The 26,536-nt window shown below is 50.7% G+C and overlaps 1 protein-coding gene across 1 annotated transcript; it reads right to left on the bottom strand.

Moving 5' to 3' along the window:
• Positions 1-16,334: 16,334 nt before the first annotated feature.
• On the bottom strand, positions 16,335-17,309 carry LOC146422006 (olfactory receptor 14A16-like). Its single transcript, XM_085046836.1, has one exon. It carries the CDS (start codon positions 17,265-17,267, stop codon positions 16,335-16,337), a length of 933 nt encoding a protein of 310 aa, XP_084902962.1. The 5' UTR covers positions 17,268-17,309.
• Between the last annotated feature and the right edge of the window lie 9,227 nt (positions 17,310-26,536).

Below are 26,536 nucleotides of genomic sequence, written 5' to 3'. Positions count from 1 at the left end.
GATGTTGGGTTCCTCATCCAAATCGAGGGGGTCCCATCATCTTTGGGGTCCTCAAGTCCCTTGGTCGTGTTGAGGAGATTCCACCATCTTTGGGCTCCTCCAACATTCCCTCATCCATGTTAAGGAGGTCCCACCATCTTTGGGGTCCTCTTTGGGCTCCTCCAACGTTGGGTTTCTCATCTTTGGGGTCTTCCATCGCTGAGGCCCTCATCCATGGTAGGAAACTCCAGCTATCTTGAGGCTCCTCCAATGCTGAGTTCCTCATCCATGATGATCCCACCATCTCTGGGGCCTTCTAATGCTGAGTTCCTCATCCCCATGGAGAAGGTCCAATCCATGGAGAAGGTCCCATCCCTGCTCTCCTCCACTGCAGATCCCAGAGCTCCTGGACATGGTGGTGCCCCGGGAGGTCCCTGTGGCTGCCCTGACCTCGTCTGGCTCTGTCATCATCTTCCCCGAGTGTGTCTGGGGTGATCCTGGGGCTCTGGGAATGGGGGGACACCGGGGTGGGACCGGAACAGGGTCTGACCCAACCTGCTCCAGGATTCCATGGATTTAGGGGGCTGGAATTCTGCACTGGGTGGGTCTAGGGGATGGTGGATTTTGGGAAAATATGGTGGATTTGGGTAAAATGGGGGATTTGGGGAAGATACAGTGGATTTGGGAGAAAACAGGGGATTGGGGGAAAATGTGGTGGGTTTGGGCAAATGGGGTGGATTTGGGGAAAAAGGGGATTTGTGAAAAAAAAGATAGATTTGGGAAAATCATGGTGGATTTGGGGGAAAAACATAGTGGATTTGGGAAAAATGGTGGATTTGGGGAAAAACAAAGTATATTAAGGAAAATGTGTTGGATTTAGAGAAAAACAAGGTGGATTTGGGGAAAATATGATGGATTTGGGGATAATAGGAAATTTGGGAAAAATATGGTGGCTTTGGGGAAAAGCAAGGTGGATTTGGGGGAGAACTATGGTGGATTTGGGAAAAGCATCATTAATTTGGGGAAAACTTGGGGCATTTGTGAAAAATTTGGTAGATCTGGGGAGAAAAACCAAGTGGATTTTGGGGGAAATGGTGGATTTGGGAAAAATGGGGTGGATTTGGGGAAAACTACGGTGGATTTCTGAGAAATGGGGTGGATTAAGGAGAAAACAACATGTATTTGGGAAAATGTGGTCAATTTTAGGGAAGAAAACAAGGTCGATTTGGGGAAATGTGGTGGATTTAGGGAAAACTGTGGTGGATTTAGGGAAAACTATGGTGGATTTGGGAAAAAACAAGGTGGATTAAGGGAAGTGTGGTGAATCGAGAGGGAGATGTCATGGATTTGGGGAAAACCATGGTGATTCCAGGGTGATTCTGGGGTGATCTGGAGTTCCCTCCCCAGGTTCCAGAGGGAAATGGTCCAGGCACCACTTCCAAGGGTGCTGCTGCTCCAGAGCCTCCAGAACCTCCCCGAGGAGATCCCACAGCCCAGGCAGGAATTGGGGCCACAGATCAGGAAAGATGGGAAAGGCAGGAAAATTGGGAGAGATGGAAAAGGTAAAATTTTAAAAAATGGGGGAAATGCAAAGAAATGGAGAAAAAGGAAAAAAAAAAAAGATGAAATAGCAAAAAAAATTTTTGAGAAAATGGGAATTAATTGGCATAATACAGTAAAGGAATGGGGGGAAAGAAATAGGGGGAAAAGCAAGAAAAAAGAGAAAATAGCAAAAAATGGGTGAAATGGGAATTTTTGGGATAATAAAGCAAAAAAAAAGGGGGAGTCAAGGAAAGGGGGAAATAGAAAAAAATAGGGAAAATGGAAATTGATTGGGTTAATAAAGAAAAGTGGAGGGAAAGGAAAGAAATTGTGGAAAATCAAAGAAAAGGGAAAATAGCAAAAATGAGGAAAATGGGAAATTTTGGGCATAATAAAGCAAAGAGACAGGAGAAAGGAAAGAAATTGGAGAAAAATCAAGGAAAAATGAAAATAGAAAAAAATGAGGAATGGGCAAAGGAGGAATGAGAGTGAAAGGGCAAAGAAATTAGGGAAAAAGCAAAGAAATGGGGAAAGAGCAGTGGAACAGGGGGCGGGGGGAAAGGGGAAGAAATGTGGAAATAAAGGGAAGAAATAGGACAAGTGATGTCACCTCCAACTTGGCTTCTCCTTCCTGGTTCCAGAGGCAGCTTTTGGGATATCAGGAGCAGAGGAACAACCTGAGGAAGAGACTCCAGAAAACCAGAAAACCCAGAGGAAGAAGGGGAAAGAGAGGAAGTTGGAAACGGAGCTGGGGAAGAAGGAGAAAAAGTCAGGAAAGTCAGAAGCCGAACTGGGGAAAAAGAAGTCAGAAACTGAACTGGGGAGGAAGGAACAACTGGGAAAGTCAGAAACTAAACTGGGGAGAAAAGAAAAGTTGGGAAAGTTGGAAACTGAATTGGGGAGGAAGGAACAATTGGGAAAGTTGGAAACTGAACTGGGGAGAAAAGAAAAGCTGGGAAAGTCAGAATCAGAACTGGTGAGGAAGGAAAAACTGGGAAAGGCTGAAGCTGAAGAGAGGAGAAAAGAAAAGCTGGGAAAGTCAGAATCAGAATTGGGGAGGAAGGAAAAATTGGGAAAATCGGAAGCTGAACTGGGGAGAAAAGGAAAGTTGGGAAAGTCAGAAACTGAACTGGGGAAAAACAAGTCAGAAACTGAATTGGGGAGGAAGGAGAAATCAGGAAAGTTGGAAACTGACTCGGGGAAAAAGCAGAAGTCAGAAAAGTCAGAATCCAGAGGGATGAAAGAAAAGCCGGAAAAGTCAGAAAAGTCGGAAACCGAGCAGAAGAAGAAGTTGGAAAAGTCCCCGGACAGGTGAGACTGAAAGCTTGGGGACAATCCGGTGTCCCCCAGCTCAGGATGACCTTTCCCATTGGATCCATCCAGGGATCATGCCGAGATTCCAAAGGCCGGACAGCACCAGGGTCGCTCTGGGAGACAGCGCTGGATGCGTACAGCCAAAACTCAGTGCGCTGGAGGAGGAGGTGGAGGAGACAGGGAAGAGGCGAAGAAGAAGGAGAAATCCAAGCGAATCCATCCTCGGGATCCCTGTAGCTTCCAAACACCAGTGATCACTGTGCTGTCAGCATCCAGCTCTGACTCCAGCATTCCCGAGGATCCCAATCCCTAGGAGCCCCACCCAGCCCCGTGAGGCCAAAGACAATGAGGAAAAACAACCAGAACTTCTGTCTGGTGCTTGAAGCACCTCTGGAGTAGCTCAGAATTTCTGGGAATCTCCAGGAATTTCCAGGAGCAATCAGTAAATGCCTCTGGTTCAGGGCAGTTGAGGAATGACTGGGAGGAGCTTCCTGCCCTTGTGATCTGTCAGGATCTTAGTGGTTTTCACCCAGAATTTGTCCTTTTTGCCCCAAATCCCAGTGGATCCAAGTCCAAATCCAACTGGATCCAATCCAAAATCCCAACGGATCGAACACCAAATCCCATCAGCCCCAACCCTCTCTTGGGGGGTGGTTCATGGTGATCGGGGTATCTCATGGCTGTTTGTGCCTTCCCCTTCCCCTTCCCCTTCCCCTTCCCCTTCCCCTTCCCCTTCCCCTTCCCCTTCCCCTTCCATCGAGGAGCAGCCGCATGGGTGACAGAGTGAGTGTGGCTGCCCCGGGTATTGCTGCCCTGGGGTTTTCAGCACTGCCACCAAAGCCTGCCTGCTCCTCCCTGCTCCCCTGCCGCCCGGAGCCCGGAGCCAGCGCGGGCAGTGCTGCCTGGGGCCAGGGCTGTCCCCGCCGGGTCACTTTCTGTGCCATCACCGCCTGGGAAGGTCCTGCCCCGGGACCGCAGCGCCCCCTGCTGGCCGCGAGAGTCACTGCAGCGCCCCCTGCCGGGCTTGGCCAGAACTGCACCAAAGGGGAAAGTGAGGCCTGACGGGTGGGAAACTCCTGCATTGTTCGGTTGTTGCTGTTCTGCTCTGTTCTGTTCTGTTCTGTTCTGTTCTGTTCTAGATATGTATATATTTGCTAGTGAAGAACTGTTACTCCTTTTCCATATATTTGCCAGGGATCTCCTATTGTCACAAAGCGATAATTTGGAGGGAGAGTGTTATCTTTCCACTCCAGAAATGTTCCCACCTTCCTGGGCACACATCTGTTTTTAAACCAAGACATTAACCCACCCAGTGGCCTAACACAGCCCCCTTTGATGTCACTCAGCTGCCCAGTGATTTGACATAGCCTGCCTCTATGATGTCAGAGTCTGCTCTGTGATGTCACACAGCTGTCCCATGACCTCACAGCCCACTCTGTGATGCCATTCATCTGCCCTGTGATGTAACAGCCTGCTCTGTGATGTCATACAGGTGCTCTGTGATGTCACACAGGTGCTCTGTGATGTCACAGTCCATGCTATGACATCACACAGCCTGTGGGAATGCTGGAATTCTCTTCTGCTCCTGGAGAACTTGGGGTGTCTGGCTGAGCAGGAAAGGTGACCCTGAGCCAGGAGCTTTCCTTTGCTGGCATAGAAAGACCTTCCCAGCACTGTGTCCTTGGCCAGGAGGGATTGTGCCACCAGAGCTGTCCCTGCCCTGCAGGGTTTGACATGGAAAGTTGTGGTGCCATTTAGGGTAGGAATGAGAATCACTCACTGTATGCGAATTCTGATTTTATTACAAAGCCATACAGTAGATATACTTTTCAGTGTGGTAAGTTCTCTCTTAGTTGTTTTCTCAGCCTTTTCACAGTTTCTCAATACAGCTTGTTATTCTTCCCAGGGGAGAGAAGGAAGCCTGCTGATCTGCTTCAGATCCTGTGCTGATCAATACTTTTCTGCATCCTTTCAGGTTCTTTGGTTTCTCATGGGATCATGGGGGCCTCTTCCTCTGCAACCCCACATCTGCCCCTTCTGTTTTTACTGAGGTTGTGGACAAAGCTAAGGAAACCATGACTTGTTTTGGTTTACTTTTAACATTTTTAGCTGTTTTGAAAAGGACAAGACAGAGAATTAAAAAGGCTATTATTGCCAAACAACCTAGTCCAATGAAAACCCAAACTCGTAAGTTTATTCCAGTGAACTGTGAAAAACGAGGTTCACTCTCCTGTTAGGATGAAAAAGGTTTAATAAAAGACAATAGGGGACAGATAAAAGCAAAAGGTCAGTGTCGCTGTTGAGCAGCTAGCAGAGTAATGAAGGCACCAGTTCTCAGTGGCAAGAAGGAATGGCCTTTATTGTTTTGATTTCATCATATATATAGAGTTCTCAAAAGTCACCCAGATTGGTCGGTCAGAAGCCTTCCCCCAGGCCTGATTGGCCAGGCCTGCACTGCCCAAGTTCTGGGACACTGTTCCAACAACATCCAAACTTTATTTATAAAACACAAGAAGAATTCTCATGGGAAAAGCCTGTGCTAGCCACAGGTCAGCACTGGGTGCTTTGGCATTCAGCCAGAAAAGCACCCCTGGAATGGACAGAGACACCCTTTCCATACCCTTCAGCCTAATGCATATTCATAAACAGTTACACATATTCCTATTTCTCTCCAAACTCTTTTGCACGTTCTGGGAACTGATCCGCCTCCTGGCAGCATGCGCAGTCGTCTGTCGCTGATCTGTTCTCACTCCCAGATTGTGGTTCCTGCAGCGCCAGGAGCTGATAGTTGCAGTGTCAGAGGCAGGGTCCGGCCGGGGGATGGGATCCAGTTCAAGCAGACACTTCAAGCATTCGAATCCAACCAGAACAGCTATTTTACTGCTATTAAACTCAGCTGGTACTAGAAAGAAAGACCTTAGTCATCATTGCACAGCAACTTTTCCCAGCCAGGCTACCTCTGTAAGAAAAGAATTCAAACAATCCACAGAGTATCCATTGGGATCTTTGCGAAAAGCCAACATGATGACATGGATTGATCACAGGGACATTGGGGACACTGGGGACATTGGGGATGTTGGGGACATTAATGGGACATTGGGGACACATTGGGGGAAATTTGGGATAAAATTGGGGGAATTTTGGGAGTTAAATGGGAAAATTTTGGGGAAATTTTGGGAAAAAATGGGGAGAAGTGGCGGAAATTTTGGGGAGATTTTGGGGAAGTTTGAGGGGAAAATTTTGGGGGAAATTGGGGAAATTTTGGGGAGAAATTTGGGGAAAATTGGGAGAAATTGGGGAATTTGGGGGAAATTTTGGGGAAATTTGGAGGGAAATGGGGAAATTTGGGGAAATTTTGGGAAAATTTTGGGGAAGTTTGGGGGAAAATTTTGGGGAATTTTGAAAGAGAATTTCTGGGAAAATTTGGGGAGAAATTGGGGAAACTTCAGGGAAGTTTGGGGGAAAATTTTGGGAAAATTTGAGAGAAATTGGGGAAATTTTGGGGAAGTTTGGGGGAAAATTGGGGGAAACTGGGGAAATTTTGGGTTAGTTTGGGGAAATTTTGGGAAGTTTGGGAGAAAATTTTGGGAAAAATTGGGGAAAGTTTGGGGATTTTTTAAAGAAAATTCTGGGAAATTTTGGGGAAAATTTGGGAAAATTTGGGAAATTTTCGGGATGTTTGGGGAAAATTTTGGGGAAATTTGGGGGAAAAATTTGGGGGAAATTGGGGGAGATTGGGGGAAATTTTTGGGGAAAATGGGAGATAGTTTGGGGAGAATGTTGGGAAAATTTGAGGGAAATTGGGGAAGTTTGGAAATGCTGGGAAATTTGAGGGAAATTGGGGAAAAATTTGGGGGAAATTTTGGTGGAAAATTTGAGGGAAATTTTGGGGAAATTCTGGGGAAATTTGGGATAAAACTTGGGGGAAATTGGGGGAAATGAGGGAAATTTGGGGGAAATTTTGGGGAAGTTTGGGGGGAAATTTTGGGTGAAAATTTTGTGAAAATGTGAGGGAAATTGAGGAAATTTTGGCGAAATTTGGGAGAAAACTTGGGAGAAATTGGGGACATTTTAGGGAAATTTGGGGGCAAATTGGGGAAAATTTGGACAAATATGGGGGAAATTTGGGGAGAAATTTTGGGGAAATTGGGGTGAAATTTGAGGGAAATTGGGGAAATTTTGGGGAGGTTTGGGGGAAAATTTCAGAAAGAAATGGGAAAAATTGAAGGAAATTTCTGGGAAAATTTGGGGGAAATTTGGGGGAAGTTTTGGGGAAATTGGGGAAATTTTGGGGAAAAATGGGGAAAATTGCATATAGAATGGGGAAAAAGGAGGAAAATTTGGGGAATTTTTGGGGGAAAATGGGAAAAATTGGGGGGAAATGGAGGAAAATGGGGAAAATTGGGGAAATTGGAATAAAAGGAAAATTTGGGGGAAAACTGTTGGAAAATTGGGAAATAAATGGGGAAAATTGGGGGAAAATAGAGGAAAATTTGGGGAAAAAATCAGGGAAATTGGGGGTAAAATAAGAATAAATTAGGGAAAAATTGGGAAAATTTGGGGAAATTGGGGAAAATTGGGGGAAATGGGGTAAATTGGGGAAAATGGGGAATTTGGGGGGAAAGGGAACATTTGGGGACATTGGGGGTATTTGGGACACTTTGGTGTCACTTTGGAGCCATTTGGTGACAATTTGGTCCCATTTGGTGACTTCTAGTGGCATTTGGTGACAATTTGGTGCCATTTGGTGTCATTTAGTGTCCCTTTAGAGCCACTTGATGCCATTTCGGTGCCATTTGATGTCACTTGGTGCCACTTTTTGCCACTTTGGTGCCACTTGATGTCCCTTTAGTGCCACTTTGGTGCCATTTTTGACCTTTTTGTTGCCATTTAGTGCCACTTTGATGCCACTTGATGCCATTTAGTGTCACTTGAGTGACTTTTAGTGACATTTAGTGCCACTCTGGTGCCATTTAATGCCATTTTGTCACACATTTAGTGTCACTTTGGCGCCATCTGGTGCCATCTAGTGTCACTAACGCCATTTAGTGCCATTTAATGCCATTTCGTGCCATTTCAGTGCCATTCAGTGTCACTTTGGTCCCATTTGGTGCCATTTAGTGCCATTTTTTGCCACTTTGCTGCCTTTTAGTGCAATTTAATGCCACTTTGGTGCCATTTGATGTCACTTTGATGTCACTTGGTGTCATTTTAGTGCCATTTAGTGCCACTGTGGTGCCATTTAATAACTCCTGGTGTCACTTTAGTGCCAGTTAGTGTAACTTCAGTGCCATTTAGTGCCACTTTAATACCATTTAGTGCCATTTGAGGCCATTTAGTGTCACTCTGGTGCCATTTAGTGCTAATTTGGTGCCATTTGATGACACTTTGGTGCCACTTTTTGCCATTTTAGTGTCACTTCAGTGCCATTGTTGCCACTTTGGTCCCATTTAGTGCAATTTAGTGTCACTTTGGTGCCATTTAATGTCCCTTTGGTCCCACTTGTGCTCAATTTGCCACTTCTAAACCATTTTTTGTCACTTTGATGCCATTTTTAAAAAATATTAATGCATTTTTTATCAGTTTAATGCCATTTGGTACCACTTTGGTGCCATTTGATGCCATTTTGATGCAATTTAGTGCCATTTCTTGCCACTTTGGTGCCGTTTTTTGCCACTTTTGTGTCACTTTAGTGCCATTTGATGTCACTTTGGTCCCATTTGGGGCCATTTTTTGCCACTTTTATGCCATTTTTTGTCACTTTAATGCAATTTTTAAAAACATAATGCATTTTTTATCAGTTTAATGCCATTTGGTACCACTTTGGTGCCATTTGATGCCATTTTGATGCCATTTAGTGCCATTTCTTGCCACTTTGGTGCTGTTTTTTGCCACTTCAATGCCACTTTTTCCCACTTTGGTGCCATTTAGTGTCACTTTAGTCCCATTTGAGGCCATTTTTTGTCACTTTAATGCAATTTTTTGTCATTTCAATGCCATGTTTTCCCATTTTTGTGCCATTTTGATGTCACCTGCTGTCTCCTCACTGACCTGCAGCAATCCGTTCTGCAGTCATTGTCACCTGTGCTGGTCGGTGATGTCACTGTGTGCCCAGGGGCTGCTTGGTGTCATTTAGTGCCATTTGGTGTCACTCAGGTGCCATTTAGTGTCACTTTGGTCCCATTTAGTGCCATTTTGTGTCACTTTGACACCATTTAGTGTCATTTGATGTCACTTTGGTGCCATTTAGTGTCACTTTGGCTCCATCTGGTGCCATCTAGTGTCACTTTAATGCCATTTAGAGCCATTTGGTGCCATTTAGTGCCACTTAATGTCACTTTGTGCCACTTTAGTGCCACTTAGTGCCATTTAATGTCACTTTAGTGTAATTTTTTGCCATTTGTTGCCATTTAGTGCCACTTTGGTGCCATTTACTGTCGCTGTGGTGTCATTTGGTGGCATTTGCTGCCATTTGGTGCCACTTTGATGCCATTTGATGCCATTTTGATGCCATTTGGTGCCATTTTTTGTCACTTTAATGCCTTTTCCCCCACTTTGGTGCCATTTTGATGCCACCTGATGCTACCCCGCTGCCACCCTGATGTCACCCTGTCCCCTCTCAGTGACCTACAGCAATCCATTCCACTGCAATTGTCACCTGCGCTGATCGCTGATGATGTCACTCTGATGATGTCACTGATGTCACTCTGATGACGTCACTCTGATGACGTCACTCTGTCCCCCCAGTGCCCTGCCTGTCAATCTGTTCACTGCCATTGTCACCTGCTGTTGGGGAAGATGGAATAGGAAAGCCTTATAAATATGATTACCTGGCAAAAGATGCTGAGAATATGGAGATTGAGATGAAGACAAGCTCTGAGTTCCTGAACAGCTAGAAAACAATGGTATGGCTGACTGGAGGTAATCCCCTTCTTGGTGAAACAATCCCCTCTGCCTGCAGACAGCTCCAAGGGTCAGAGCAGACCCTGCCTGATGGCAGAGGGGCCAAAAAGCAGTTTTTAGGGTTTAAAATATAACCTCATATGGTAATGTGATGATTCTTATAGGTTGTATGTAAATGTTGTAGGGTTTGTAGCTTGTTCTGGATTGGTTAATGAGAATTAGAATATTCAACCCAGAAGATGATTTATTGTATTGTAAACAGCAGCTCGCTCTCTTGGCATCTCTCTCCCTCTCTCTCACTGCTCTGAGCTGCTCTGGGCTGTGTCTGGCAGCCCCTGGCAGCTCTCCTACACCCACACTTTCACAACAAACCCCATGCTCTCAGACCTGACTGCAGAGATCTCTCCTCTCTGTCCCGACCGTCCGAAACCGACAAACAGACCCTCTAATCCTTCAGGCTCTAAATCCTACAGACCTACAAAATCCTACATATTTACACTTCAACCATCCTTATTTCTTTGATCTTTTGCCCTTCCACCAGCACGGCGCCCGTCCAGGGCTGAAGGCTGATAACAGTTCTGGCCTTGTGGATTCCCTTAATCTTATCAAGATAAAAGGGAGCAAAAGGAATCCTTTTGAAACTGAGCACAAGAAATCACTAATAATATTAATGACTTATGAGAAGTAATTTGTATAACCACTGCTATCCTGGGGAATGTAATGAACATTCATGAATTTTACCTATAACAGTGTGTCTTTGGAGGTACTGAGGTGTGTGTTTAGCGGAGAGAATTCCCCACACACCTGGTGCACTGAATAAAGCAAATACCCACTGCTCTGACTTGGTCTCTGAAGTGTCTCTGGGCTCGATTGGGGCAAATCAGTATTAAAAATTTCCAACTGATATTGATCCAGAGCACCTCCTAATGCAGTCTGAATAGATATGAACATCAAGACTCTTTATGGGTGACAATCAATCAGACTCTGTCCCTAACCCCCTCCCCACCATTTCCCTCATCCAACCCCTGGGACTCAGAGCAGCTTTGTGCAAATCTCAGCTTCCTCCACTCCAGGCTGCACCTGCAGCTTTCAGCTCCTTGGCACAAACTCCCAGCTGCTTTCCTTGGGGAAGGAGCTGCCTGAGACACAGAGGGATGTTCATTTATTGTCAGCAAACTGAACCAAAGGAAGACACAGCTCCATTAAAAAAAAAAACAAACAAACCAAAAAACAAAAAAAACCAAAATACAAACAAAAACCCACAAACAAACAAACAAAAAAACCCAAATAAACCAACCAACCAACCAAACAAGTCTGCTATATATTAAATCCACTTTCCACAGCATACAGTCTCAGACCAATGGAAAACTCGTTCTGTGCCCAGCACAGATCCCAAGATGCCCCTAACCCCTCCCTGCCCCAATTCTGTCCAGATTTGCTCTTTGCACACACGAGTCACACACTGAAGTCATGAGCTCCCTGCATGGCCAGAGGGAGGAAAAGAGAGAAAGTGGATGAAGAGCTCTCTTGTGCAGAGCTACAGCTGCACTAATCCCAATATTCTGGGGTCACAGGAACTTGATCCAACACCCTCTGCAGCATCTGTTCCCTGGAGGTCCTGGTTCTGGGCTTGGGGTTCTGTGCTTGTTCTCAACAGGGGCTCCTGGCTGTGAGCTCTGAATCCCAACAATGGCTCAGGGTCCTTGCTTTGGGCACGAGGTCCTCCAGCACCCACCAGTGCCTGGGGGATGTGGATCCTCTTACCTGGCTCACCTGGAGCTGCTCATGGCCATCCCACAGTGGGCACAGGGCACCCCAGGATGCCCAGATGGGGTCACTGTGTCCTCTGGGGGGGACATGCCCAGGGACAGAGCCAGGGAAGCAGCAGGAAACCAGAGCCCAGGGCAGGATGTGACTCACATGGGCACTGGGACATGAGGACTATATGAGCACATGTCAGGGGTCTTGGGATGCCTCAGGTGTCCTGGCACAGCAGGAGATGGGAGAATCCCCCAAGCCTTGCAGCATGCCCAGTCCCACAGGGATCTCCTCAGGGGCTGCGTGGCCATGGGGCTGAGCCTGGCAGTGCTGAACATGCTGCCCATTGCCAAGGAGGACAGACACAGGCCTGGACAGATCTGCAGCCACAGCAGATGAGCTTGGGGCTGGGGGGACAGTGTGGCACCCATGGGACAGCCTGGCATCACTGGGGACATCCTAGCATCCTTGAGGACAGTGTGACATCCTTGGGGACTGCCTGGCAGCCATCAGGAGAGTCTGGGAGCCACTGGAAAGCCTGTGTCAGGCTCTGGGGGTCGGTTTGTGGAACATCCTGGGGTGAGGCTGCAGCTCTGGGGGGAAAAGGAACCTGAGGGGACAGGGGAATCCACTGTGCATGAGCAGCAGGGGGAACTTCTCTGGGGGGGACTGTGAGAGGGGGCTAGGGTGGAGTGACCTCCCCAGTGACCCCACACAGCCCCCTGTGATGTCACAATCGTTCCAAGTCTCTTTGCAGAGCCCTCCTACCTTCCAACAGATCAACACATGCTCCCAGCTTGGTGTTGTCTGCAAATTTACTGATAGGAGATTCAAAACCCTCATCAATGTCATCAATAAAAATATTAAACAAAACCAGCCCCAGCACAGGTCCCTGAGAGACACCACTGGTGACTGGCCACCAAGTGGATGTGGCACCATTCCCCACCACTCTCTGGGCTCAGCCATCCAGCCAGTTCTTAACCCAGTGAAGAATGCACCAGTCTGAGCTGTGAGCTGCCAGCTTTTCCAGGAGTTTACTGTGGGAAACAGTGTCAAAGGCCTTGCTGAAGTCCAAAGAGACAACATCCACAGCCTTTCCTGCATCCAGCAGGCAGGTCACCTGGTCATAAAAGGAGATCAGGCTGGTCAAACATGACCTACCCCTCCTAAACCCAAGCTGGCTAATCCCCCGGCCATGCTGTAAGTGCTGTGTGATGGCACTCAAAATAAACTGTTCCATGACCTTACTGGGTACTGAGGTTTGACTGATTGGCCTATAATTTCCAGGATCCTTCCTCCTACCCTTCTTGTAAATGGATGTCACGTTGGCCAGCTGCCAGTCATCTGGAACCTCACTGGTGAGCCAGGATTGTTCATAAGTAATGGAGAGCAGCATTGCAAGCTCATCTGCCAGCTCCCTCATCACTCTGGGATGCATCCCATCTGGTCCCATAGATTTATGAATATCCAAGTGGCTCAGCAGTTCTCTGACTGCTTCCTCCTGGATAACAGGGGGACCATCCTGCTCCCTGACACCATCTACCAGTGCAGGACAGTTGTCCTGGGGACAAACTGTTTTTCTGATAAAGACCAAGGCAAAGAAGACGTTCTTCTCTGGACACACTCCAGCCCCTCAATGTCCTTCCTAACCTGGGGGCCCAGAACTGGACACAGCACTCGAGGTGAGGCCTCACCAGTGCCGAGTACAGGGGAAGAATCACTACCCTGCTCCTGCTGGCCACACCATTCCTGATCCAGGCCAGCTGCCATTGGCCTCCTTGGCCACCTGGGCACACTGCTGGCTCATGTCCAGCCTGCTGTCCCATCAGTGCCCCCAGGTCCCTTTCTGTCTGGCCACTGTCCAGCCACTCTGTCCCCAGCCTTTATTCCTTTATTCCACAAATCCCCGTGGTGTTACAATGGTCCCTTGCTTATATGAGGTCCTACACTCACACTGATCTCCATGGTTCCATGAGGCCCTGCAGAGTAACAAAGGCTCCTTGGTGCCATGGAGCCTCACAGTGTCACAGTGGCCCCTCTGTTCCATGCGGCCCCAGAGTGCCACAATGGAGTCCTTGGTTGCACAGTGTCACAGTGGATCCCTGGTTATACAAGATCTTACAGTGTCACCATGGCCCCGTTGTTCCATGACTCTCTGCTCTGTTACAAGAGTCCCCTTAGTTCCACAAGGCCCTGCTGTGTCACAGTAGCCTCAAAGTTAAAGGAGGCCCTGCAGTGTCACATGGCTCCATGGTCTCCATGGCTCCAGGAGGACCCAAAATGTCACAATGATCCCTTAGCTCTATGGTGCCATGCATAATATACTGTCACTGTGGTCCTCTTAGTTCCACAAGGCCCCACAGTGTCACAATGGCCTCTTGCTTCCCTGGGGCCCAGCAGTGTCACAATCATCACAGAATCAACCAGGTTAGAGAAGAACATTCAGATCATCAAGTCCAATCTGTGACCCAACAGCCCTTTGTCACCCAGACCATGACACCAAGTGCCACATCCAGTCTTAAACTCCTCCCGGGACAGTGACTCCACCACCTCCCTGGGCAGCCCGTTCCAATGCCCAATCGCTCTTTCTATGAAGAATCTTTTCCTAATGTCCAGCTTAAACATCCCCTAGTTCAGCTTAAGGCTGTATTCTCGTGTCCTGTCACTGATGCCCAGGAGACAAACCCCCAGCCAGCTGGGTGGGATTGTAAATCTGCTGGAGGGCAGGAGGGCTCTGCAGAGGGACCTGGACAGGCTGGATCCAGGGGACAAATCCAACAATGTCAGCTTTAACTAGACCAAGTGCCAGGTCCTGCACTTTGGCCACAACAACCCCTGCAGTGCTACAGGCTGGGGACAGAGTGGCTGGACAGTGGCCAGGCAGAAAGGGACCTGGGGGCACTGATGGACAGCAGGCTGGACATGAGCCAGCAGTGTGCCCAGGTGGCCAAGGAGGCCAATGGCAGCTGGCCTGGATCAGGAATGGTGTGGCCAGCAGGAGCAGGGCAGTGATTCTTCCCCTGTACTCAGCACTGGTGAGGCCTCACCTCGAGTGCTGTGTCCAGTTCTGAGCCCCCAGTTTAGGAAGGACATTGAGGGGCTGGAGCGTGTCCAGAGAAGGGCAACAAGGCTGGGGAAGGGTCTGGAACACAAGTGCTGTGAGGAGTGGCTGAGTTTGGAGCTGGGGTTGTTTATCCTGGAGAAGAGGAGGCTCAGGGCAGACAAGGTGCTGTTAGGTCACAGGTTGGACGTGATGATCTCAAAGGTCTTTTCCAACCTCACTGATTCTGTGATTCTCTGAAAGCACTCTTGAAGCAGTTGCAGGATGAGCCCTGGGCCTCCTCTTCAGAAGGTCCAGCAGCCCATGGCCCTCAGCTTCTCCCCACAGGCCCCAAAGCCCATCCTGTCAGTCCTGCAGAGCCTCTCCAGCTCCTCCTCACTGCCCCACAACAGGGAGCCTCACAGCCACACACAGCAGTCCAGATGTGCCCCCCTGGCCTGTGCTGCCTCTGGCAAGGGAACAGCACGAGGCACTGCAGGACCCTGCAGACAATTCATGAAGTACTTGTAGGATGATCCTCCTCACCAAGGGATGTTCCCATGGTGCCAAGTCAGGAACTGAAATGGAGAGTGGGGCCAGAGAGGAAAGGGCAAACAGGGATGGGCTGTTTGCAGGGGAGGGGACAGGGATGGGCAAGAGGAAGAAATGTGGAGCAGGAAAGAGGAAAGAAAGCAAAGGTGAAGCAAAGGAAATGCTCAGGGCTGTTTGGGGGTGGCTGCCAGGCAGCTCTGGCTCTGAGCAACAACGTCTGCAGTGGGACAGGAAACTCACAGCTCATGGGAACAAACTTTCTGGCTGACTTCAGAGGTCACAACAAAGCTGAGTGGTTTCCCTCCCATCCCCAGCCCTTGCTGGCCCCCAGGGCTGATGGTGTTTGTGCTCACTCAGGTTCATCTCCCCACACCAACAGCATGGGGTGCTCACGCCTGCTGTGTGCAATGCAAACAGGGCTCCTGAGCCAGTGCTGCTGTGTCTCTGCCTGGAAGGATCAAGCAGCTCTGGGAGCTGGGGGAGAGGCCAGGGCTGCCAAGGGGGGATGTTGTTGGCAGCTCCATGAGGACGCTCTGGGACGCTGCCCTGGGCTGTCCAGCGCAGTGGGGATGGATCAGCCCCTGCTCTGCTGCTCCTTCCCGGCTCCCCCAGGGACCTTGCAGAGCCCCAGCCATGCTGTTTGCCCCCAGCCTGCCCACGGCCACCCTGCAGCTGCTCACGGGGGTTTTCTCTGCTCAGCATTGGCCTGGGCGTGTTCTGGAGAGAGCCTGGGCAAGGAGCCTCGAGGCGTCAGCTGTGCCCCAGCAGTGCCCATGGCCTGTCCCTGCTGCAGCCCCGGCACTGCCACCCCCAGCACTGGCAGCGACCCCGAGAGCACTCAGGCCCTACAGCAACACGAGGGGCAGCAGGGCAGCGGGGCAGTGGCACGGGAGCAGCACTGGCAACACCAAGTGCTGCTGCTCCTTGGCACAGCTGCTGTGCCACCCCTGATCTGCCCCAGCTCTGCACACAGACATTGCTGCTGCAGCTCCACAGAAGGGAACAAAGGGGGATCTCTGGTGAAAACTTGGCTGGGAGATCCTTTAGTTTGTTTAAAGCCACTGAGAGCACAACTCCTCATTGACAGAGACTGTGACCACCACAAAGGTGGGGAAAAAGAAAAAAAGAAATAGCACAATTAACTTTATTTGTGGATGTTAAAAAACTAAAATAAAAGAAAAAAAACCAACAAGAACTTACAAATATTACTCATATAGCAAGTGATTTGTGGATATTGGCAACCAGCTTAATGTTTCTGAAATCGTCCAGCCATCAGTCTCCACACTGCAGCCTTGAGCTCCTGGTTCCTCAGGCTGTAGATGAGAGGGTTCAGTATTGGAGGTACCACTGAGTACAGAACTGACAGTGCCAGATCCAGGGATGGGGAAGAGATGGAGGGAGGCTTCAGGTAGGCAAAAATGCCAGTGCTCATAAACAGGGAGACCACAGCCAGGTGAGGCAGGCATGTGGAAAAGGCTTTGTGCCGTCCCTGCTCAGAGGGGATCCTCAGCACAGCCCTGAAGATCTGCACATAGGAGAAAACTATGAACACAAAACACCGAAACCCTAAACAGATACCAACCACAAGGAGCCCAAGTTCCCTGAGTTTGGAGTGTGAGCAGGAGAGCTTGAGGATGTGTGGGATTTCACAGAAGAACTGGCCCAGGGCATTGCCATGGCACAGGGGCAGGGAAAATGTATTGGCTGTGTGCAGCAGAGCGTTGAGAAAGCCACTGGCCCAGGCAGCTGCTGCCATGTGGGCACAAGCTCTGCTGTTCAGGAGGGTCCCATAGTGCAGGGGTTTGCAGATGGACACATAGCGGTCATAGCTCATGATGGTGAGGAGGGAAAATTCTGTTGAAATGAAAAAGACAAAAGTAAATAGCTGTGCAGCACATCCTGAGTAGCAGATGTCCCTGGTGTCCCAGAGGGAATTGTGCATGGCTTTGGGGACAGTGGTGCAGATGGAGCCCAGGTCAGCCAGGGCCAGGTTGAGCAGGAAGAAGAACATGGGGGTGTGCAGGTGGTGGTTCCAGGCTACAGCGCTGATGATGAGGCTGTTGGCCAGGAGGGCAGCCAGGGAGATGCCCAGGAAGAGGCAGAAGTGCAGGAGCTGCAGCTGCCGTGTGTCTGCGAATGGCAGGAGGAGGAAGTGGCTGATGGAGCTGCTGTTGGACATTTTGATCCTCTGGCCATGGGGACCTGTTCAAGGAGAAAAGGACAGTGAGAAGTCAGAGGGGACTTTCCTGAACAATATCAAAGCCCATTCTCCCAGCCCTGCCCCTGCCACTCTGTGCCACCCAATTTCCCTTTTCTCAGAGCTCTTCCTCCAGCCCCAGGCCTGGAGCTCTGCTGGGATCTGGCCCTGTTGCTGTGACAAGCAGTGGCTCTGCCCATGGACTCGGAGGAGTCAGCTCTGCTCTGCAGCAGTGGGGTCATGGCAATGGGGGACAGGGACCAGTCCTGGGTTGGACTTTGTCAGACCAAACTGCCCCTAAGGCAGAGGAGCTTGGCAGCATCTCCTGTCCCAGGGCTAAGGAACAGTGACAGCCAAAGGCAGTTGGAGAGGATTTCCTGCTGTGCTCAGGGTGAACAGAGAGAACTGTGCAAGGCAAGAGGATTGGCTGTAACTCAGTGAAGGTTGAGGGGAGCTTCTCTGTTGCTCCATCTGTTCCCAGCTGCCCTTTCTGAGACCAAGGGCACTCACTGTGTTCCCCTGAAAATCAGCCTGACACAGCTGAGAGCAGAGGGACTCACAGCAGAGCCAAATGGCTCAGCCTTTCTCAGAGTCTCAGCCCCACTGCTGGCCAAGGACACTCCTGTCCCCCAGTGTCCCCTGGAAGGCAGCTCCCAGCTTGGATGGACACCCCGAGGACACACCAAGGGTCCTGGCCATGGAACTGCTTGAGGAGAGTCATTTCATTGCCAGCCTGCCAGCCTGCCCTGCCCAGAGCTGCCCAGGGCAGAGGGAGCTGGGACACCTCATTGCTGTGCTCACCCTGCACAGGAGGAGCCCCAAGGGCTGCGCCTGACCCTGCAGCTGCAACTGCCATTGCCAGAGAGCCTGTCAGCAATGCCAGGAGCACCTGAGCAAGGCAAGGAGAGAGACAGCCAAGCCCTGAGGAAAAGCCTTTCCCTGCCCAGCCCTGCACAGCCCCTCGCAGGCAGCAGCAGTGCAGGACAGTCGCCCTCAGGCCCTGGTCAGCAGGGAATGGGCAATGGCAGGAGAGATGCCCTTCATCTCTGGTGCTGCTCTGCCGGCCCAGGAGGGGACTGAGGGCCCCGAGCCCCCGGGCTGAGGGCTGTGCTGGCTGCCAGGGGACACAAGAGCTCTGCTGCTCAGGGCAGCTGGCAGATCCCCTGCCCTGCCAAAGAGCCCTCAGGGCTGCAGGAGCTGCTCTGCAGGACAGCCCTGGGCACCCCTGGCTGCACCCCCACCTTCCCAGCCTGCAGCCATCCCTGGCAGCAGGAGCTGTCCTGCCCTGTCCCTCTGACGGTGCCCAGGGCAGCCCCGCTCTGCAGCACATCCTCCCCCAAACCAGAAACACCAGCAGAGCCATCCTTACAGTCATATCAGTGCTGTCACATTTCAGCTTTAGGAGATCCCTGCAGCCAGAGACTTACTGTGTCAGAAGCTGTGACGATTTCTCCATGAATAAGCTCAGAATTGTCCTTCCAGTTGCTTTAAGCCTCTGTCTGCTTCACTCCTCTCAGGTACCTGCAGGCAGCACCCTCAGCCCTGCTGGGCTGGGAGAGAAACTGCTCCTCAGCAGAGCTGCTTCTTTGAAGCTCTTCTTGGTTGCCAGGAGATCCTCTGTGCCAGGAACCCAGCCCAGCTCAGCAGCACAGCAACAGCACAAGGACTTTAATGAGACTCTTGGGGATTTGGTGTTTTTTATAGTTTAATCAGTCCCTGAGAGTTTTCAAAAAACTTCTCAAGAACTCAGATTCAAACTCAAAGGTTTCTTTTACTTTTAATGGTTCCCTCTGAGGGACACAAGTGAGAAAGTATCCCCAGTTTCCAGGTAGAGCAGAACACTGGAGGCAGTGATGACAGCTGGGGACAAACAAGGCAAAGGTGTCTCTGATGCTGAGCAAACCTGGATGTGTTTCAGGAATGCAAAGGGCCAAGGCCTGAGCCCCAGCCCCTGGCAAGGCAGATCCTGTCCCTCCCTCAGTGCTCAGGGCTCTTCCCGGGGCACTGGCATGTGGGGATGTGCAATGCCAAGGGCAGGACCATGGGGCAGCCCCTGCCAGGCTGCTGGGCAGGGACAAGGAGGCAATGAGGCCCCAGGGCTGCAAGGGTCACTTGTGTCCTCCTCATGGCCTCAGGGCCAGGGACAGCAGCCATGGCCAAAGTGCTGCACAAGTTGGCTCTGTCAGGGCCTTGCAGCTCCTGCACATCCCTCTGCCCTCTCCAGCCCAGGCTGTCCTACACTGTCCATGCCCTGTGCCTCTGTCCCTGCAGGCTGTCGTCATCCCCCGGCTGCCCCACCTCGCTGGCCCTTCCTTTGCTGACAGCTCTGCGTCCTGCCTGCCTCTGCCTTGGGCTTGATACCAGAAGGGTTAATTCAATTTTTGCTATGCCTGTGAACTTTCAGCAGGGAAAGAAGGCATGCAGGGGCTGATTTCCCAGCGAGGATGGTTGGAAGAGAAGAAGAGGACATGTGGTTGAAGGTTGCAGTGACAGAAAAAATAAGGACTAAACCTGGAAATTTGGGTGGGTTTTATGGTAATGGTGAAATTGTAATACACATGTAGCAACTGTATATAAGCAATACACTTGTGGAATCAGGTGTCCCTGTAAGGTTAGGAATTATCTCCCATTGGACCTCAGTAAATGATAAATTATACGATGAATATATGATGAATATATGATGAATATATGATGAATATATGATGGCCTCTTAAATACCAAACTAGTGTTACGGAGTCTTATTCTGATAATTTGTCAATTTGATGAAAGCAAGGCCACACAGTACCAAGGAGTCCACAGTGACACAGTGGAACCCCATGGAACCAAGGAAACATTTTGACACTGTGAGGGCCCATGGAACCAAGGAGATCATTGCTGACAATACAGAACCCCATGGAACCAAAAGTCCATTGTGACAGAGATGGGCATCATTGAACCATGGGTCCACTGTGACACAGCAGGACCTCATGACACTAAGGAGACCACTGTGACTCTATGGAACCTCATGGAACCAAGAGGCCATTGTGACACTGAAGAGCTTCAAGGAACCAAGGGTCTATTTTGACACAGCAAGTCCGCATTGGAACAAAGGAACCATTGTAAACAGTATGGAAACCCATGACACCAAGGGTCCATTGTGACACTGTGGGGCCACATGGAACCAAAAAGCCATTGTAACACGTCAGGGCTGCATGGAACCAATGGTCCATTGTTATACTGCAGATCCAAGGCAACCACGGTGAAACTATGGAACCTCCTGGAACCATGGGTCCATTGTGATATAGCAGGGCCTCATGGAATCAAGGTGACCATGTTATGCTAGGGAACCTCATGGAAAAAGGAATCCATGGGGACTCTGCAGAACCAAGGAGACCATGGCTGACAGTATGAAAGCTCATGGAACTAAAATTCCATTGTGACACAGCAAGGCCTCATGGAACCAAGGGTCCATGGTGACACTGTGGGGCCACATGGAGCTAAGGAGCCATAGTGACACTGCGGTTCTCCGTGGAGCAAAGGGGCCATTCTGATACTGCTGGGCCTCATAGAACCGAGGTGCCAATTGTGACACTGCAGGGCCTCATATAACCAAGGGGCCACTGTAGTGTGGCAGGGCCTCATGGAATCAAGGGGACCGTGGTGACACTTTTGAGCTCCATGGGACAAAGGGTCCATTCTGACACCATGGAACCAAGGAGACCACTGTTACATTACAGGACAGCATGGAACCAAGGAAGCCATCATGAGCCAGTGGGGCCTCATGGAACCATGGAGACCATTACGACACTTTGAGGCCTCATGGAACCAAAGGACTACTGGGGCACTGCAGGGCCTCATGGAACCAAGGCCACAATAGTGACACTGTGGGGCTCCAAGAGACCAAGGGAGTGAAGAATCAAGAAGATCATTGTGGCACTACAGGGCCTCATGAAACCATGGAGGCCATTTTTATACTTCAAGACCTCATGGAACCAAGCACTTATAGCACTTCAGGGCCTTGTTGAACCAAGAGGACCATAGTGACCCTATGGGACTCAATGGAACCAAGGAGCCATTGTGATACTTTGCAGCCCCACGGATCCAAGGAATCCATTGTGACATTACAAGGCCTCATGGAGGCAAGGAACCATAGTGACACTATGGGGTCTTGTCAGGCCAAGGGGCAATTGTGGCACTGTGTGGCACTACTGAACCAAAGGGACCATTCTGACACTACTAGTCCCCATAGAACTAAGGATTCATCTAACAGCGTGAGGACTCATAGAACAAAAGGTCCATTCTGACATTGTGGGGCTTCATGGAATACTGGAGACCATTATGACACATCAAGGCTCTGTTGAATCAAGCAGGACCTTGTGGAACCAAAGAGTCCATTGTGACACTACAGGACCTCATGGAAGCAATGAGACCATTCTGACACTGTGAGTCCCCATGGAACTAAGGGTTCATTGTGATACTGTAGTACCAAGGAGACCACTGTGGCACTGCAAGGCCTCATGGAAGCAAGGTGCCAGTGTGACACAGCTGCGCCTCATGCAGCCAAAAGGACACTGTGATCCTGAGGAGCACAACAGATCTGTGGGGCCATTGTGACACTGCAGGACTATATGGAATCATGGAGACCACTATGACACTCTGAGGCCTCAAGGAACCAAGGGGCCATTTTGTCATTGTGCAGCTCCATGGAACCAAGGAAACCATTTTCACACTGCAAGGCCTCACGGAAGCAAGGGGCCATTGTGACACTACAGAACCCTATGGAAAAAAAGGCGCAGTGACGCAATGGGGCCTTGTGGAACCAAGGATGCAATCTGACACTACAGGGCTGAATGGAACCAAGGGGTAAATGTGACACTGCAGGGCCCCATGGGTCAAAGGGAGCATGGAACATGGAACAGGTCTGGCTGGCTTGGCCTCCCAAAGGCCACCTTTTTGGTCCAGCTGACCTTGGCAAGGGTTGCTTCTCATCTGCCCCTTAAACACTGGAGGTCCATGCATTCCTTCTTATGGAGAAGAATCATTTCTTCTGTCCAGGTGCTCATGGCTGAAATTGGTACTCTTCCAAAATTCCCTATATGCCAGGGTTTCTCCCAGACAAAAGCTACCAGAGCAGACAGATTTGGCTGCCTTGGTCTCTGGTGGTTGCCTTCCATCTGCCTTCGAAACACTGGGGCTCCATGCTTTTCTTCTTATGGTGATGACTGGTCTTTCTCATCCAAGCAGGAATTAGGGAAGACAGACAACATGTTGGAAAGTAACCCTCAAAAATTTGCCTCTTGCCATGGTGAAACAAAGAACGTTAGAACTCAGCAGCTAAAGGCTCGCTGAGTAGAACATTACAAAAATGACCTTGGCCAAAATCAGGGACATGGAAATTCATTTGCCAAAAATCATGTCCAATGAAACAAGCACTTCCCAGGGTTTATCTACATTGCAACACTCAAGACTTTCCCATGCCCCCCTCCCCCACCTCCACTCCTGAGTCCACGCAACCTGTCCTGCCACAAGGTAAGTATCCAGGTTCCCTTTGCTGTTCTTCCGTGGAACAAGGCTGTCATCTAGAGCCCTTTTCTGGTAATTTTGGGGAGGGGGCTTTTGTTACTTTATCAGAAAATAAAGTAACAAAGTCCTGTAGGTCAACTCTTGCAGCCTGCCCTCCTTCAGTGCCTGTGTGGTCCAATTCTGCTGAGTCCCAGATTTTTAAACCTTACAGCTTTAATTATTGTTATGAGAACTCAGCTATTTCTAGTTAAAGGATAACTTAGACCTTCTCTACTTTAACAATTCTCTAATAAATTCAATCTCTTAGCTAAACAATCCTCTACTGGTTAATCTCTCTAGTGTATATAGGCTTTTGAAATTACACCTCACCAGGTGCAATGCATTAGTCAAGCATTCTGGAGTGTCTAGGCCTTAAAAGTTACCCCCTAATTTTCTCAGGGTGTTTATCTTGTTAAACTAAACACAGATCTAGACTGAAAACATCTGATATAGCAAAGTCACAAAACCATAAATCCCTTAACTCACCATGGCACAGCTCCCTATGAAATTAAAGGACTACAAGATTCCTAGCTAAATATGGTATAACTCCTTTTCAATGGAGTTGAAAAGGAGTTCCTGAGTTCCCTAAAGTAAGGAGGTTCTCCTTCCACCATCTCTACTGCTACCATCCCAAGTGACCAGATGTCCACCTTGGGGCCCTGAGCACCACTGCTCCCAGCAGGGGCCATCCCCTGAGCAGTCCCTACCATTGAACTCCATTTATCCTGCTCAGGGCCAAGCTGGGCAGAGAGGCCAAAATCAGCTGAGGACAAAAACAAAGTCTGCTAAAGGCAGCTGGAATGAGGAAACCAAGCGCAAGAATTCCACACTCTCAAGCTGACAAAGTGCTGTGGAATGGTGCTGGAAAAGTGGCTGTGCTCTGTTTCCTCAGAGCTGTAGCTAAGGAAGGATGGAAGTGGCCACTTAGAGAAACCCTCAAGGTTCATTTAGTGGCTTTGATTTATTCACTTGAAGCTGCAGCTTGGAACTCTGTGCCTCTGGAAGGGACACACACCAACCAAAGCCACTCCTGACAGCCTGCTTCTCTCCAGACCTCTCAGCACTGGGCAGCTTCTCTCAGCTCACAGCAGGGCTCTGTGCACTCCCACAAGGAGAACTTCAGATCTGCACCACTCAGAAGCAGCCCCACACCCCACAGCCTGCAAAGCAAACCCGCCAGCACACGGGTTCTGAAGTGCCACCTCTGCTCCCCCTAAGAAGGTTTGGTTTTGCTGGGTTGGTTCCCCCTGCCCCTGCCCCTGCCCCAGCCCCAGCCCCAGCCCAGGGCCAGGAGGTGGCACAGGTTGTCAGCAGGACCAGGAGCCACCTCCAGTTCCACAAAATCCACCCCCACAGGGCCCCCCGTGCCAAACAGCAACTTGGCAGTGGCTGAAGAATGAAACCATCAAAATCCCAGCAAAGGGGAACCTTTGGTGCCCAGCCAGGCCCTGGGGCTGGGCTCACCTGACAACCAGGTGATTGTCAGGTAGATTATGGCCTTGAGGAACAGCCCCAGCCAAAGTCCATCAGCTTAGCCACACCTGTGGCTGGCTCCAATATTATGTTCTCAGGCTTCACATATCATGGATGATGTTCTCAGGACCCTGCAGTCAGGATGATGTTCTCAGGATCCTCCAGCACCTGGGGGAACAGCGCTGGGGCCACCTCCTCCGGCAGGAGCCTCTGCTCCCTCAGGAATCATGGAAGGCCTGTGAGCACTTAAGACACTCCATCAGCATTGTGGAGCTGTTGGGGAGATTGAATCATTCCAGGAGATAGAGGCTAATGTGGAAAGCCACAGGAGAACACCCTGATGAGCAGCACCAGCCCTAGAGGCAAACAGGGGCATTGGGCTGCGGGGTGACCACGATGCCATCAGTGGGACTAATGCTGCAAGGAGGTCTGGCAGTCCCCACCCAGGGGATGCCCAAGTGCCCCCTTCCCCTCCCCACCAGTGCTGGGCATTCCCCAGCTGGGATGCTCTGTGTCCCCTGGTGACCCCACACCCATTCCCCCTTCACTGTCCAGGCTTCCATATTCCTGCGCCTCAGCTCATCCCTGCCCATCCCACCCCAGCTTCTCTCTCTGGCCCCAGTCTCTCACCAGCTCAGCCCACCGGGAGATGTGATCCTGGGCCATGCGTTGATCTCTCCCTGCAAGCCCAGGGGAGCAGCAGGCTGAGCCATCTGCTGCTCATCCACCAGCCCCTCCAAGCCCCTCTTCCTGCATCCCCTCCACTCCTGCCACTCACCAGGGCACCCAAGGAGTCCCCGAGCCGCAGCTGCTGTTCCCCAGCCTCGGGACCACCCAGTTCTGTTTCTAAATAGGCTCCTCCACCTTCCCTGTGTGCAGGACTCAGCCACCTCTGACCGCCCTGGGCTGGGCTTCCCGACCCACCCTGGGCACCAGCAGTGCAGGGCTGCACTCAGGCAGCTGCCCCATGCAGGAGGCTCCCTACTCCCCACCATTCCAGGGCTGCTCTGGCGGCTGCTGGAATCTGGAGTTTGGAGCTCTCTGTGCAACAAGGAGGAATTTTGGGGTTTGAATTTCCAGGCTTGAGACACTGGCGCTGCTGTTATCAATCGTGTCCTGAAGGGCTGGAGCACAGAGAATGGAGCCAGAGCCAGAGCCCAGATCTGCAGGGAGCCCAGGAGACCCTCGTGCCAGGAACATTCCCCTCAGCTTTTCCATGGCCAGGAGGGAGCAGCAGCCAACAGGATCAGCCAGGAAGTGCTGATCACGAATATCCCACATACCCCTGGAATCTCTCTATGTTCTGCCCATGCTGGTCCTAATCTGTGCAGGGAACAGAGCACGACGCAGCTGAGGCAGGGATTGCAGCTCCCTGCCCAGGCTCTGTGCTCCCCCTGCCAGCCCCCACTGACACCCCTCTGCCCTCATTGTCCCTCACAGGTAACCTGGAGCTCTTCCTGCTGCCCCTCCCTGGGAACACAGACCCTGTCCTGGCCCTGCTGGCACAGCTGCCCCACACCAGTGCTGCCAGCCTGGCCGCACACCCTTCTGCCCTGACAGGGCTCAGCCTAGGCCCTTCCCAGATCCTGATGCCCAAGGGCAGGGCTGGGAGAAGGTGGCAGCAGCCCTGAGGGCAGTTGGAGCTCCACAGCCCCTGGGCTGGATCCTGCTGTCAGTGCTGTCCTTGCCACCTGCCAAACCCCCATGGCTGCTCCATCTTAGAGCTGCTCAAGATCCCTTCCAAGGCCATCGAGTCCAACTTGTGACCAATCCCCACCTTGTCACCCAGCCCAGAGCACTGAGTGTCACATCCAGTCATTCCTTGGACACTGCCAGAGATGGAGACTCCAACACCTCCCTGGGCAGCCCCTTCCAAGGCCTGACCACCCTTTCCTGGCCAATCTGAGCCTCCCCTGGCACAGCTTGAGGCCCTTTCCTCTTGTCCTGTTCATCCATTTCTTCTGTTTACAGGGACAACCAAATGTCTCCCTCCTTCCCTGCCCGATATCCAACAGCAGACAGTCCATAGCCAGCATTCCTGTCCCTGGGAGCACCAGGAGGGACATTTGATGGCTTACGCAGCACTGAGAGAGGAGAAGGCAGGAATTCTCATTTATTTCTTTTCCATGCCCAAGGAGACTCACGCAATGGGAAAAGGAGCTGTTGTTTGTGGAGCTGCCCTGCAGGGCTCCAGCCCAGAGCAGAGGCTTTGGGGAGGTCAGGTGTGGTCCCACCTG

This window comes from Lichenostomus cassidix, unplaced genomic scaffold (assembly GCF_008360975.1).
Source record: "Lichenostomus cassidix isolate B80296 unplaced genomic scaffold, HeHo_3.0 HiC_scaffold_46, whole genome shotgun sequence".
Classification (NCBI taxonomy): Eukaryota; Metazoa; Chordata; class Aves; order Passeriformes; family Meliphagidae; genus Lichenostomus; species Lichenostomus cassidix.
Note: the sequence above shows the minus strand (reverse complement) of the source record. Positions and strands in the feature narration are given on the sequence as shown.